Source organism: Theobroma cacao, chromosome 1 (assembly GCF_053813885.1).
Source record: "Theobroma cacao isolate CCN51 chromosome 1, ASM5381388v1, whole genome shotgun sequence".
In the NCBI taxonomy this organism is placed as follows: Eukaryota; Viridiplantae; Streptophyta; class Magnoliopsida; order Malvales; family Malvaceae; genus Theobroma; species Theobroma cacao.
Window position 1 is genome coordinate 4,135,909 of NC_142639.1, and position 12,875 is coordinate 4,148,783.

A 12,875-nucleotide genomic window follows, 5' to 3' on the forward strand; every position below is an offset into this window, starting at 1 on the left:
AAGAAAATGAACATGTTAAGAATCTAGACGAAGGGAAATTAAATTTTGCCTGTTGTTTACATTTAATTTCATTTTCTCTTTGATTAAGCAAGGAAGGATTAGACACGAATCAAATCAACAATGATCCGTACAAACCTATCAGCTTAATTAATCTCTCGAAATGGGCCCACCCTCTAGATGACCCGACTAGCCCTACGGCCAGGATTCATGATCCACCCTACGAATCCCCGTTTCCCAAATGCCCCTATCCTTTAACCGGGACAAACCAGGAATAACATGGAGCCGCCAAGCCCTTTTTTGCCATTTCACATTCTGGATCCTCCCCTTCTTCCTCCTCCTTCACAGGGCGTTTACTTCCCACCGAGGTTTCCCCTCACTGATTCGCTCCTCCGCAAAACCGTACGTTCTTCCCTTTCATTTTTTAAAATTTAAAACATATATTCAAATTTAAATTTGTTTCTTTCCTAAATCTAAATCTGGATTTCTTTTTACATTTCGTCTCCCTATATGTTTTTCGCTTCATTTCTCCTCAATCTCGTATACCTAGATGAAACTATGATGAAATTCTCGTTGTTCTTTGTTTTTGATCTTTGGTGCTTAGTTTCTGTAATTGATTTTCCACTCCAATTGAATTTAATCGCGTTTTTTATTGTTTTTTCGTTTGATTAAATTGTTGATTCAGTTATGGTATATCTATTTTTTGATAATAAAGCGATTGGGATATTAATGGACCGTTCACGGTTAGATATTTTATATTCTACAGTTAAACTTATTGCTGAAAATCTTGCATTTAATGAAATTCATGTTTGCATTTTCTTTTAGATTAATTTTGAGCACTGAGTTTTGATTGTAATGTTATTGCATGAATCATTTCCACTCTTACTTTAAACGCTGAAGCTTAATATTGGTAATTTGAGATTAATCTGTTCTTGGCTGTTTTTTTTTTTTTTTTTTTTGTGTTAATTCCGATTCATTTGTAGCGTAGTTTCTTTAACTATTTTTGGTTTGTTGCTTCTTAGAAGAGTTTTCAGTTTGTCACATAATTTATATCAAAATGTCACTATAAAACTGATCGTGGATCTTGAATTATCCGGACTGTAGGTTTTAACTGTGATTATAAGGAAGCTTTGGATCTTACGGAGTTCTATATAGTGAATAATACTTTGAATTCATTGGAAAAAACGGGAGATCAAAATTATGTGATATCTTTAACTTCTTTCACAAATCTTTTATTTGATGCAAACCTGTAGTTCATTCTTTTTAAAAGTGGATATTAATTTGTTTATGCAAGATTCAGATTGGTTATGTCCCCTCCCTTGCCTATCAACCTCCTTCAGCAGTCAAAATATGTTCATGCAGAAGAAATTACATGGCTGTAATTTGTTTTCCTTTTAACAACAACAACAAGAAGAAACTAAGGCTCTACTTGGTTTATGCTTTTGCCATTTACTTTTTTTTAGAAAAAAAAAAAATAGAAAGAAAAGAGCAAAAGTATCAACCAAACTGTGCCTATGCTTTTCTTCACTACGTGTGTAGGGTCAATTATATGGTTTATATTGCACGACCATATTGAAAATTATGGTCTCAGTAAGCTCAGTAATAGAGAAGTCCATCTTTTGTAATTTATCTTCTTCCTTCTTGGTCCGGTTTCCTCTCTTGACATTGGTACTTCTGTCAAATCACATCTTTGCACGAGAGTATTTTTAAATCTGTATATTCCGAACCACGTTAAATGTATTTTTGTCATTTTGTCCTCAATGTTTGTGACCTCCATCTTTTCCTTTATACTGTCGTTCCTAGTTTATCTTTTCATGTCTAGGCATCTAATGTTGCATTCTCATCTAAGTCACACTCATTTTTTGCGTACCCCACATTCAGTCCTGTAAAACATTGTTGATGTCTAGCAAAATTTTCCCCTAGGATTTCAATAGAATATGTGGTACACAAGTCTTCAATGTATTTGGTAATATTTTACTTTTCTACATGTGCATTTGTTAATCAGGATTGTGAGCCTGCTTGTGCTGTCATCTAGAACGAATCAGTATTTGCAGTTTCCTTGTGTCAAAGCTATGTGTCTAGATTTGTGGCATAATATGTTAAATTAAGGGACAAAAAATTCTTGAATTGTTGTGATACTTTTAAGTGTATCTAGACTATTCTTGCCGTTATTAAACTTTCTTTTTTTTTTCTCCTATTTAATGAGATGGCTATTGAGCATGTGTTTCATATCAGTCTTGAAGCTAGAAAGTTGGTGTCTGAGGTCTTTCGTGCCATTTCATTGCAATCATGTTCTTTAAGAGTTTTATTTTTTAACCCAAATCTATGTATCACCACAAAGTTTTATATGCTGTGTTGGAAACCTATTGTATACCAGTCACTATCTCCTGCTGAATTTGTACACATTTATTTGTAAATACTACAAATGAATGTGTAGTATACTGAAATATAGTTGTCGGATGGATGGTTGAGCAAGATTTGTTGGATGTGAATTAATTGGCCATTCCTGCTAGTTTTGGATTTTGTTCAATCATTTCTAGGCATTCACCAAGTTAATTTATCACATGTTGCTACTTGTTGAATTTCTACAGGGTTAAACAGTAGTAACTTTGTTATTTTTAACGCAAAATTGATGGACCACTAGTCAGCAGCATCTAGGTTATATTAGAAGGCAATTTTATAATTGTTATTTTTCATTTTTCGCCACCCCCCGACCCCCTGCCAAGCTCTCCGCTAGATATGAATCTGTTCACTTGACAATTTTCTGGTGAATTTGAGATTATGACCCAAATGATAGATATATATCAGTTCACTGAATCTTTCTTCCCAGAGATTATGCTTTTTCCTCCTTCCCCCAAGTTTAGTGGAACATATGCTTAACCTCTCTTCGTGCTGTTAATGACCCTGCTATCCTGGAATATGTTACATTTGTGAATATTGACTGCAGATTTGAGGCCTTCGTAGGTTTTTTTTTATGTTTCCACATAGATAAGTTCTTTGAAATTAGATTATTAACTGGTAGGAATTCTTTATCTCTTTTTTGCAGGTGCCCTTGTAGCAATATTCTAACCTGGTTAGTGGTACAGTAAATAGAAGTGAAAATGGAGTTGAATAGCCTGAAAGATGCATTTGATCGTGTTGCAAAGAAGCAAAAGCTGTCCTTTTCTAAAACCCAGGAAGTTATGGACCTGATTTTTCAAGAAATTGAGAAGGCAATAGAGATGATGGAGTCAACCACATTTGATTATAAATCTGTACTTGCTGAACTGAAGAAAAAGTTGCATGAAATTGCTCCACTCAGTCAGTTAGAAGGCACACAGAAGGAACTGAACATAGCGCTGAGCAAGTATCCAAAAGCCCTTGAGAAAATCCTTAATCCTGATATATCCAAGGCTTATCGAAATATTGAGTTTGATTCCAATACAGTTAACCAAATAATTGCCAGCCATTTCTATCGGCTGGGGCTGTTTGACGTTGGTGATTGCTTCATAAATGAGACTGGGGAGGCAGAGGCTGCTGTTGCTATGAGATCACTTTTCCAGGAAATGTATCAAATGCTTGAAGCCATGAAGAGTAGGAACCTGGAGCCTGCCCTGAAATGGGCAGCTGTAAACTCTGATAAACTGAAAGAAAATGGTTCAGACCTTCAGCTGAAACTCCATCATTTGCAGTTTGTAAAAATACTACAAAAGGGAAGCAGAGATGAAGCACTCAAGTATGCAAGAACTAACTTTGCTCCCTTTGCTGCAAACCATATGGCTGAAATCCAGAAGCTCATGGGGTGTCTCTTGTATTCTGATAGACTTCAGGACTCCCCTTATGCTCATTTATTATCGCCAACCAATTGGGATGTAGTGGCTGAGGAGCTTACAAGGCAGTTCTGCAATCTTCTGGGGCAATCATACGAGAGCCCATTGAACGTGACAATAGCAGCGGGGGTGCAAGGGTTGCCACCTCTTCTGAAGTTTATGACTGTAATGGCTGGGAAGAAGCAGGAATGGCAATCCATGAAGCAGTTGCCAGTGCCGGTGGAGTTGGATAAGGAGTTTCAATTTCATCCTATATTTGTGTGCCCTGTGTCTAAGGAGCAATCAACTGATGATAATCCGCCAATGCTGATGTCGTGTGGTCATGTGCTCTGCAAACAGTCTATCAACAAGATGTCAAAGAATAGCTCGAAAAGTTTCAAGTGCCCGTACTGCCCGTCTGATATCGATGCGACACAATGCAGGCAGCTGAATTTCTGATGTATACCCTAATATGTACATGGGGTTGTATTAAAAACTGTTTCCTCTAGACTCAACCAAAAATGTTTAGAACTAGCAATTGGTGTGGTGTTGTGTAGCCAAATGTGGTGAGATGGTGGCAATGCTAGTCTGTGTAATGGTGTACTGTTTGTTGATGTACTTGTTGTAAATAGAAATTCTTTCCACATTCATGCTGGTAATAGAAAGCAAGTTGCTTCTGGCCGAAAACTATAGAACACTGAATCTGGGAAGTTAGTTGTGTGCTGGGGTTGTGACATTATGGGCTTTGGTTCGTGGAGCCTGCACAGCCCTTGGACCAAATTTTGAAATGGGCCTTAATGGGAACTGTTCGAAATGCGGAACACAGAAGAAGTAGTACAACTCCAACTCCAATGATATTCATTCAAATCCCGTTTTCTTCGGCTATTCTCCTCGTCCTTGTAAAAGAGTTTGCGCTCGGGGAAGCCCTTAATATTAACATCCCAATATTTTCCTATTTGATAGGATTATGTTTTTATTTTATTGGCCTATTTTTATTTTGCCCAAAACAATAGTAACTCTTAATGGCCTCTATGCATGGCAGGTTTTCAAATATATGAAATCACAAGAATTTGTACAAACTGAAATGGCAACATAGAAGGTGCTTGTGTTTAAAATTTGCAAACGGGGTTTCCTTTAAGTGTACAATTATTAAAATTACAAAGAGAGAGAGAGAGAGAGAGAGAGAGAGGGGGGGAGTGCCTTTTTCACTCTTTATTGGGATTTGCTTAATTTTATAGTATAATATAAACAAGTAATGGACCTTCAAGATGCACATATTAAAAGAAAACAAAAGAAAACTAATAAAAGGTGGGTATAGGCACTCCTCAATCGATACCATTAAAAGCTTAAAAAAATTTTGCGCAATTCAAGGAAATCATCAGTACCCCAAAAGCCAAGGAAAATGAACGAATGAAAGGAAGGAAAGGGCCTAAAAAGAGCCTTGATCAGTAAACATCCTTTTTAAGCTTAAGTTCATTGTCACCCCACTCTTCTCTTCTCTTCTCTTCTCTTTTCTTTCCTTTTCGTTTTTTCCTTTCCCCGTATACATATCTTTCACTCAGATTTAGGCTCCAGAAAGGCTTTCACTTTTAACAGTACTTCCAACCCAAACATATACCCTTTTCCAAACGTGTAACCCAAGTCATGCTATCGTAATTTTTACTTCTTTTTTTCTTTTCACAAAAAAGGGTTGGATCCTATCGAAAAGGAGATGAACAGGAGAAGCTTATTGATTTTCATGATAATAAAATTAAAAAAAACAAGGTGGTCCTTAGATATTTTTAACTGAAGGGTTTTTTCCTGCTAGCCATGTGATTAGTTACTGCTTTAGGCTTTTAAGATAAGATATGTTCGAGTTTTTATTTGAAAAACCAAGGTGATTTCATCATTATGTGGTCCATATGCTTTCAACTATTTTGATCAACTACTATTTCTTCAAGATAAGACTCAAGAGCCTACAATTTCTTTTGTCTTTTTGGGTTCATGTTTCTTGGTTTCGAGCTATCAATATTCACAACCCTTACTGCCCAACGTGCCGACTTTCAGTGTTCATCGAAAGGGATTATCATTATTAGGAGGTTTGACAAATTAATGCAAAACTAAATCTCTTTCTTCTTTCTTTTGTCCAACTCGCAACAATTCACACCGCCTCTCTCCCTCCACCATCTTAAATGTTATGATGCTTTCCAAGTTTTGGCATTGAATTCTATTAGGAAATGAGTGAGACGCACAATTTTTTCAAACTTACAAGTAATGCTAAAAGAAACAATTTTAGGAGATCCAAAATATGTCCTACTTTCAATGTTATCATAATTATGAACGGATATCAATGAAAGTTGATTTTACGATTTTTAGTAAATTTTAATGAATGTATAAAATAACTTAAGATTTAAGATTAAAAATTATAAATTTTAAATTCATCTTTCATCATAATTGATACCATTTTGAATCATTATACGGTTTTACCCATCTCTAAGACTTTAATACACAATGTCATATTTAATTCAAGCAATGGACTTACGGAAAAGGCTAAAAACTCAAAATAAATGGGATGTTATTAAAAATCGCCTGTCAAATTAATGGAATTAATAATGGTGTTGAGAGAAGGGCTACGGCGTCGTAATATTGATTGGTGAGGCAGAGCGAGTTAACCCTTTTCGACATTATGACAGCTAGCTAGGCAAGTTGTCCTTTGGTTATTGTTTCTTATTGTCCCTTAAATAAATGGTTGATGCTTCTTTTTTGTGCATGTCTTTTATTAGGTTGTAGGAAGCTGACATAATTATGGCCACGCACAATGCAGGCAACTTCTAGTAGAGTATGTGAGATTTTGAGTGTGCATGCTCCTTTCTCCTCTTATTTTATACATAAATATACATACCATCTCCACTTTCTTTGCTATTTTTTACCCCCAACCCTTTTTTTTTTCTTTTTATGAGTAATGAATTACTACTTCTTCCTCATTGATTCATTATGTGCTACACTTTTACACTTGCTCTCTCTCTCCATCCCTCTTTGATAAGAGCAAAAGGGGCTTCGGTTGCTTACTCTCCCCATATATCAACCTGGTTTTGAAAGAATAACTGGGGTTTTCAAAATCTAATTATGGATATTTTTGGTGTTTGAAGTAATTGGAACGTCTAAAAATGGGATGAAACCAAAGTTACATGTATTCTTAAATATCCCTTTTTTTATCTTCTAAAATGATGGTTTGGTCCACACTTTTTGGGCCAAGCAAATGAACCCACATTTTATGATATGTATTACCTCCCCAAGCACTTAGAATGTTTTGATTAGTAATTAGTGTAATGTGGATGATTGAGGTCTTCTGTTTGGGCGGGCACTAGGAGAGCAAAATCTTTATAGTGCGGGACACATGAGCCGCACAAACCGAAGGGTGAAAAACAATTAAAACCATCATTCCTTCTCTTCTTTGCTTTTGCTTTTGCATTCATTCATTCATTGTACAACCGTCAATCCCCAAAATGCCTAATGAATTGCGCCGCAGAATCGAAAACCCACAATTGGGAATAGTAGCAAACAAAGGAAACAAAATTATACCTTCACTTTTCAAAAGCACTTTGACCATCATTAAGCACTAACGTTTGTATCAAGTTTGAGAAGAAAAAAACTAACAAAACAAAACAGGTCCTTCTCGTTTGGAACACAACTCATCACCTTCTCTGATCTCTTACAAGAGAAAAAACAAATGAATTCTTCCCCATCAAAACAATCCAAAATTCCCATTTGGCATTTTCCTATCACGAAAACCCATTCACAGCTCAGATACACAAACAACCCGAAGAAAACAACCCCTTACCCATCTCCTCGTTTTGCAGCTACCTTACAAAATTTTCAACATTCTTTTGATTTGACCCACCAACCAAACAATCATGCACTCCAATTTTTTTTTTCTTGTATATTTATATGCTTGTATAAATTAAAGGGAAAATAAAAAAAACAAAAGAAACCCAAAGTTTTCCATTCTCTGCCTCTTCTTATTCTAATTCTGAAAATTTCCCATTCTTTCTTAAAATTTTATTTTGCAACCATAAAAATTGAGAATGAAGACAAAAGCAAAGACGAAGCTTGAACTCAATCAAAAGTGGAAGTGGGTTCACTCTCATCTCACTATCTGTTCCTTCCCTCTGCAGAAAGGGCCTAGCCGTCGGGTACTCTTTGTCCTCGTTACCCTTCTCTTCGGCCCCATATTATCATATATCATAAAATAAAAACATTTTCCCTTCCCAATTTTTTATTTTTTTTATAAATTTATACTAATTGTTTCGTATTACAAAATAGTCGGAACAAAAAAAAATAAAATGAAATACTAAAATCTAGCATTTTCAAATCCATGCAGATCGCTAACTCTATTCATATGCTTCCTCATAATCGCGACTTTAGCCAATCTCTCCGCGGCTCTCCAAGCCGAAGTCGGCGTTAACGGCTCAGACTTTTCCTCCCCCAGACCATTATTATTATTAACATTAGTGTTATTTACCCTTTGTCTCTGGCGCCGCCGATTCAACTCGGCTAACTCGGTTTCCAACCCGCGGATAAAGTCCTCAGCCGAACTCGACCCGGATTGCATCAACAAAGCTCGAGCCGAGGTCAGCAAATGGTGCGCCCCCGATAAATCATTCCGCTCAATCAACCGACGAGACTCCGCCACGGCACGAGTGCTGACATGCAGGTTCCTCAACCGTCCGATGCTATGCGACGAAGATCGTACGGACTGCGGCGGCCGAGGTATTAACAGGCTTTGATCCCTCGAGTAGACCATCTCCTGAGTAAATGGATCTCTGTAAGACGTTCGTACGGACATTACCCTGTGGGACCCACTCGAAGATACGGGTACTTTCACTTCCACCAATAATTCTCTCTCCTCGTCCGAGTGCAAATCCCCGACCCGCACCGAATTCGACCCCACGGAAGTGGGCCGGGACTTCAATGAATAGACAGAAGAAATCTCTGCTGGGGCTGACCCGGATACGAATCCCAGTTGGAGCCTGACATCCTGCACCACCACGCTCACGAGACCGTTCACGATTTTACAAAACGCGTCGTCGTTTGGAGCGTGGGTCCACGTACCGAAACTGATGGAGTGCACGGGGATTTCCAAATGGGCCAGGCGCGTGGTTGAAACAACTGGAAGGTTCTGATTGGGGGGATTCAATTGGGACTGTTTATCCTGACCGCCGGATAAGATCATGATGCTGGCAACGGCGTTTTTCTCTCTGCGGTCTTCCAACACTTTAGCCGCCTTTTTAAGTGCGTCGTTGACACTCATCCCTTGCCCGTTACTCTCCTGCGCGTCAACAATCCTCCGCGCAGATCTCCGTCCGCTGGAACTCATCTTTTTCAACGGCATCAACCGTTTCGAACTCGATGAAAATACCACGATCGACAAACGGTCCGTTTCGCTAAGCAAAGAGATAACCAACCGCATCGCGCGTTTAATCATCTGCAACCGCATCCCACTCCCGCTAACATCCAACACGGTAACCAAATCAATCGGAGCCCTCTTCACCCCACGTGTCACGGTTGGCGCGTGCACTTTCATAACCACCACGTAACTTTCATAACTTCTCCCAACTGCCACCATCGCCGCCTCTTGTAACAACCTAACCTCCACATTTCTCGCATTAACTCCAATTTCTTTCCCAATCTTCGGAGTAACAAAAAAACCTTGGAATTCCTCTTCTAAGTCGTCTTCGGTTTCTTCGGATTCTGGAATGGGATTAAACTGAGAAAGAGAAACAGGGGAGGCTAATGGTTCATCGTCGTTATAGACACGAAACGACTTCGTTTTGATGTCTTTCAGAGATGTTTTATTAGGTTCTTCCGGTTGTTGAAGAGAGAGTAAAGGGAGCTCTTTCCAGGTGGTGGAACAGACGGGGCAAATTAGTAATTGTCGCTTTTTTATATGGGCGGCGATGCAGGGGAAATGAAAGGAATGGGAACACTCCGCCGTGAAAATCGCCGTGCCTTGGCCCGTTTTCACGCTCTGTGCACAGATTCCACATCGACCACCCTGAAAAAAATATAACAAAGTTAGTGGAAAGGACGAAATTTTGAAAAAAAAAAAAAGACTTAAAAACAAAGGTGAGAAAAGAAGCTTACTTTGGAGAAGCGGAGAGTGGATTTAAGGAGGGAGAAACTGGAGGGGGATTTAGGGGAGGAAGGATTGGAGAAATGGGAAGTTTTGCAATGGAGTTTGGGGCTATTGGGAAGTGAAGAAGTTGGGGTGCAAGTGGTCCGGCAACGGAGACTTGGGCTTGAAACGGGTTGAGATTGTAACCTTGGTGTTGGTGGGTTGGAAAAAAACCCAAACTTTGAGGTAAATCTTGGACTTTTGGTGCTATTGCTTTGCTGTTGATGCTGTTGTTTTTCTGGTAAAACTGGGCTGTCTTGTTTCTTGGGAATGGAAGTGCAAAAAGCTCTTCTCCAACCAGTCACCATTTTGAAAACTTTCTCTCTTTCAGTTGAATCTTTTTTCTCTGGTGGGGGGATTTAGTTTATAACAAAGACTTTGGTTTGATAGAGAAGGCGAGGAAATGGATTGAGCATGGAAATGGATTGGTGACAAAAATTTAAAAAGAGAGGAATAGAGAGACAAAAGAGAATGGATTAGATGGAGATGGAGAGATTGGAGAAGGGAGAGAGGACCCCAAAAGATCACTGCTTTGCTTTCTGTTTTTCTTTTCTCCCCTTACACTAACTCTGTTTCCCTTTCAGGCTTTCTATATTGTTTGCTTCTCTTTCGAAATCCTCCCCGCAAAAAAGATCACTGCTGCTATCAAAAGCCCTTGCTCCTTGCTCGATGCCAAAAACCCTTTCTCTCTCAAGTCTCAAAGATAAGAAGATAATATGAATTGTATATATTATAGTGTTATATATATACTAGTCTGCGATAGAAGAAAAAGAGCTGCCTCATTTATAAAGTTAGGAATAATAACAAGTACTGGTAATTTAAGAGAGAGCTGTTTAAATGGAAAGAAAAAAAGAGAGGGGGCGGGGGGGTTCTTGGGATTGACAAGGGTAAGTGGGAACTGGCAGCTGGAGGTTCTTACTTGCTTACCCTTTACAGTAACAAGTCAACGGTTTGGCTTTTTCTTTGTCATGTAACAGTGTCTTTTTATTCTTTCTCAATTCTCTCAAATCCCCCACCCCACGTTACACCTTCATTTTTAGTCACCGACCTTCATATGAATGGACCCTTCGCTAAGGACAGCAAATTTCAATTCACACTTTCGCCTTACTCTGAGTAGAACTTACCTCTTTCCTCACAATCAAGCTTCTTAGAGCTTCCTGTTTCTGATAATTTTTACTGTGAATATTTTTTCATTTCGGGTTTTGTTTCTTCTGCAGGGTTTTTGGGAGGGTTGGTATCAAGTTTCAAATATCAATCAATGCTGTGCAACAAATGAGGTTTGTGAGAGATCTGATCCTGACTGCTAAATCTGTGATCTTATGCCCCACTTTTGGTGGGTCCATTAAGGGCTAGCAACGCAAAGTGATGTAAATTTAATTAAGGACAGAAAGGGGTGGGATCTTCAAGATATACCTATATTACAACGTCTATGGCTATCTTTTCTTTTCCTCCATTGATAGACGGGGGAGGTGAAAAAATTCACAGGTGTTGGGGTCTATTCCCCATTGTTCATTGATGGTGATTGACCATCACTTATTGCCTAATTGATAAAAGAATAACGGCCATCATCTTTTTTCTTCTTTTTTTTTCGGTTTTGGGACAACAATCCCTAGGGATCCAGCAAAACAACTGTCCTCTACTGTTGTAAAGGATTAAAGATGGAGACAACAACGTATCCCCAATCCCATGAGATCCAAAGTGTTTAGAATTAGACTCAATAGGATGCTCCTCTTTGCCCACTAGCAAGTGCAATTTCAGATTTTTGAGTGAAAGGGATTTATTATTATTATTATTATTACATTTTTGATGAATTAATAATCAAAATCAGACAGCATTTAATACTTAAGTTGATTGAATGATTATTATTTTGCAAAAAAGCAATTACATGGCTTTAAATCCTAAGCTAGTAATGGAATATCAATGTTAGGTTTGTAATAATTCCATTGTAAGTAAAGAGAAATTGTTGTCATAATGGGACAGGACGAAAAAAAAAAAAGTAAATTCAAAGCAACGGTAATCTTTTATTATTTATTTAAAGAAGTTAAAAATTAGGTTGGCAAATTAATGAGTGAAGGGAGTAATGTGCTCAATTTTGGTGAAAAGGATAGTAAAAAGTAGCTAAGGAATTCCTTAAAACACTCTATAAAATATTAAATAATATTATATGAAAAAAAGATAGTAGAAAAGGACATTTTAATTATGAAAATTAAATAATCTGGAGGCAATCTGCAAACACTGGAGCAACACGTAACTAGGCTTGGGAGTTGAGCCTTTGGCAAATCTCAAAAACGATATGTACATTTCATTTTGCTTAATTCTTATCCAAAGTATGGTGATGGAAAGTCAATACAAAGCTTTCATCAAATCCTTGCATTGCATCCTTTTCTCACTGCCGACTGTGACAGAAATCGATTCACCACCATATATTTCCTTTTGCAATTTTCCAATGTCACAGTTCCCTCCTCCATCAAAGTGCTATAAAAAGGAATAGACTTTTTATATATTTTTTTTCTTCTTAATAAAAATGGAATGCACTAGTACTTTTTCTTTTTTCTCTTTTCAAAACTTTAATGAAATCTTTAATCAAATGATATCACCTTCTACAGCTAGCTTTACACCGCCAACAACTATACCTAAATAGTGGACCACTAATATAAATGGGGGAGTAATTTGTGTACTCAATTGTTTTTCCTCTTTTTCTAATTTTCTATATTTCATATTTACAAAATTTTCAATATCTATCTGAATTGTGGTCTGACATATGTACGTCTTGATGGAAACCCATTGTATATCAAACAGCATTCATCATAAATGTAGGGTGGCAGCAGCATTTTTTGGGGTTTGAAGGTCTGTATAGCTGGATTTTGTGATGCCATCAATTGAATTTGGACAATTTTTATGATGGGAACGATATGGATGTTTTAACAATAAACAAA

The 12,875-nt window shown here is 37.7% G+C and overlaps 2 protein-coding genes across 2 annotated transcripts; one reads left to right on the top strand and one right to left on the bottom strand.

Moving 5' to 3' along the window:
* The first annotated feature begins 258 nt into the window (after positions 1-258).
* Positions 259-4,431, top strand: LOC18611389 (LisH/CRA/RING-U-box domains-containing protein). Its single transcript, XM_007047620.3, has 2 exons — positions 259-399; positions 3,044-4,431. Exon 2 carries the CDS (start codon positions 3,099-3,101, stop codon positions 4,242-4,244), a length of 1,146 nt encoding a protein of 381 aa, XP_007047682.3. The 5' UTR covers positions 259-399; positions 3,044-3,098; the 3' UTR covers positions 4,245-4,431.
* A 3,474-nt stretch (positions 4,432-7,905) lies between these two features.
* Positions 7,906-10,720, bottom strand: EDA40 (Zinc finger (C3HC4-type RING finger) family protein). The gene is made up of 2 exons (XM_007047622.3): positions 9,909-10,720; positions 7,906-9,819 (listed from the first exon to the last, which is right to left on the bottom strand). Exons 1-2 carry the CDS (start codon positions 10,245-10,247, stop codon positions 8,116-8,118), a joined length of 2,043 nt encoding a protein of 680 aa, XP_007047684.3. The 5' UTR covers positions 10,248-10,720; the 3' UTR covers positions 7,906-8,115.
* Between the last annotated feature and the right edge of the window lie 2,155 nt (positions 10,721-12,875).

Coding starts and splice junctions, on each gene's coding strand:
- LOC18611389 (XM_007047620.3), top strand. CDS start 3,099: ATGGAGTTGAATAGCCTGAAAGATGCATTTGATCGTGTTGCAAAGAAG.
- EDA40 (XM_007047622.3), bottom strand. CDS start 10,247: ATGGTGACTGGTTGGAGAAGAGCTTTTTGCACTTCCATTCCCAAGAAA. Junction 9,820..9,908: donor CCACTCTCCGCTTCTCCAAA/GTAAGCTTCTTT, acceptor TATTTTTTTCAG/GGTGGTCGATGTGGAATCTG.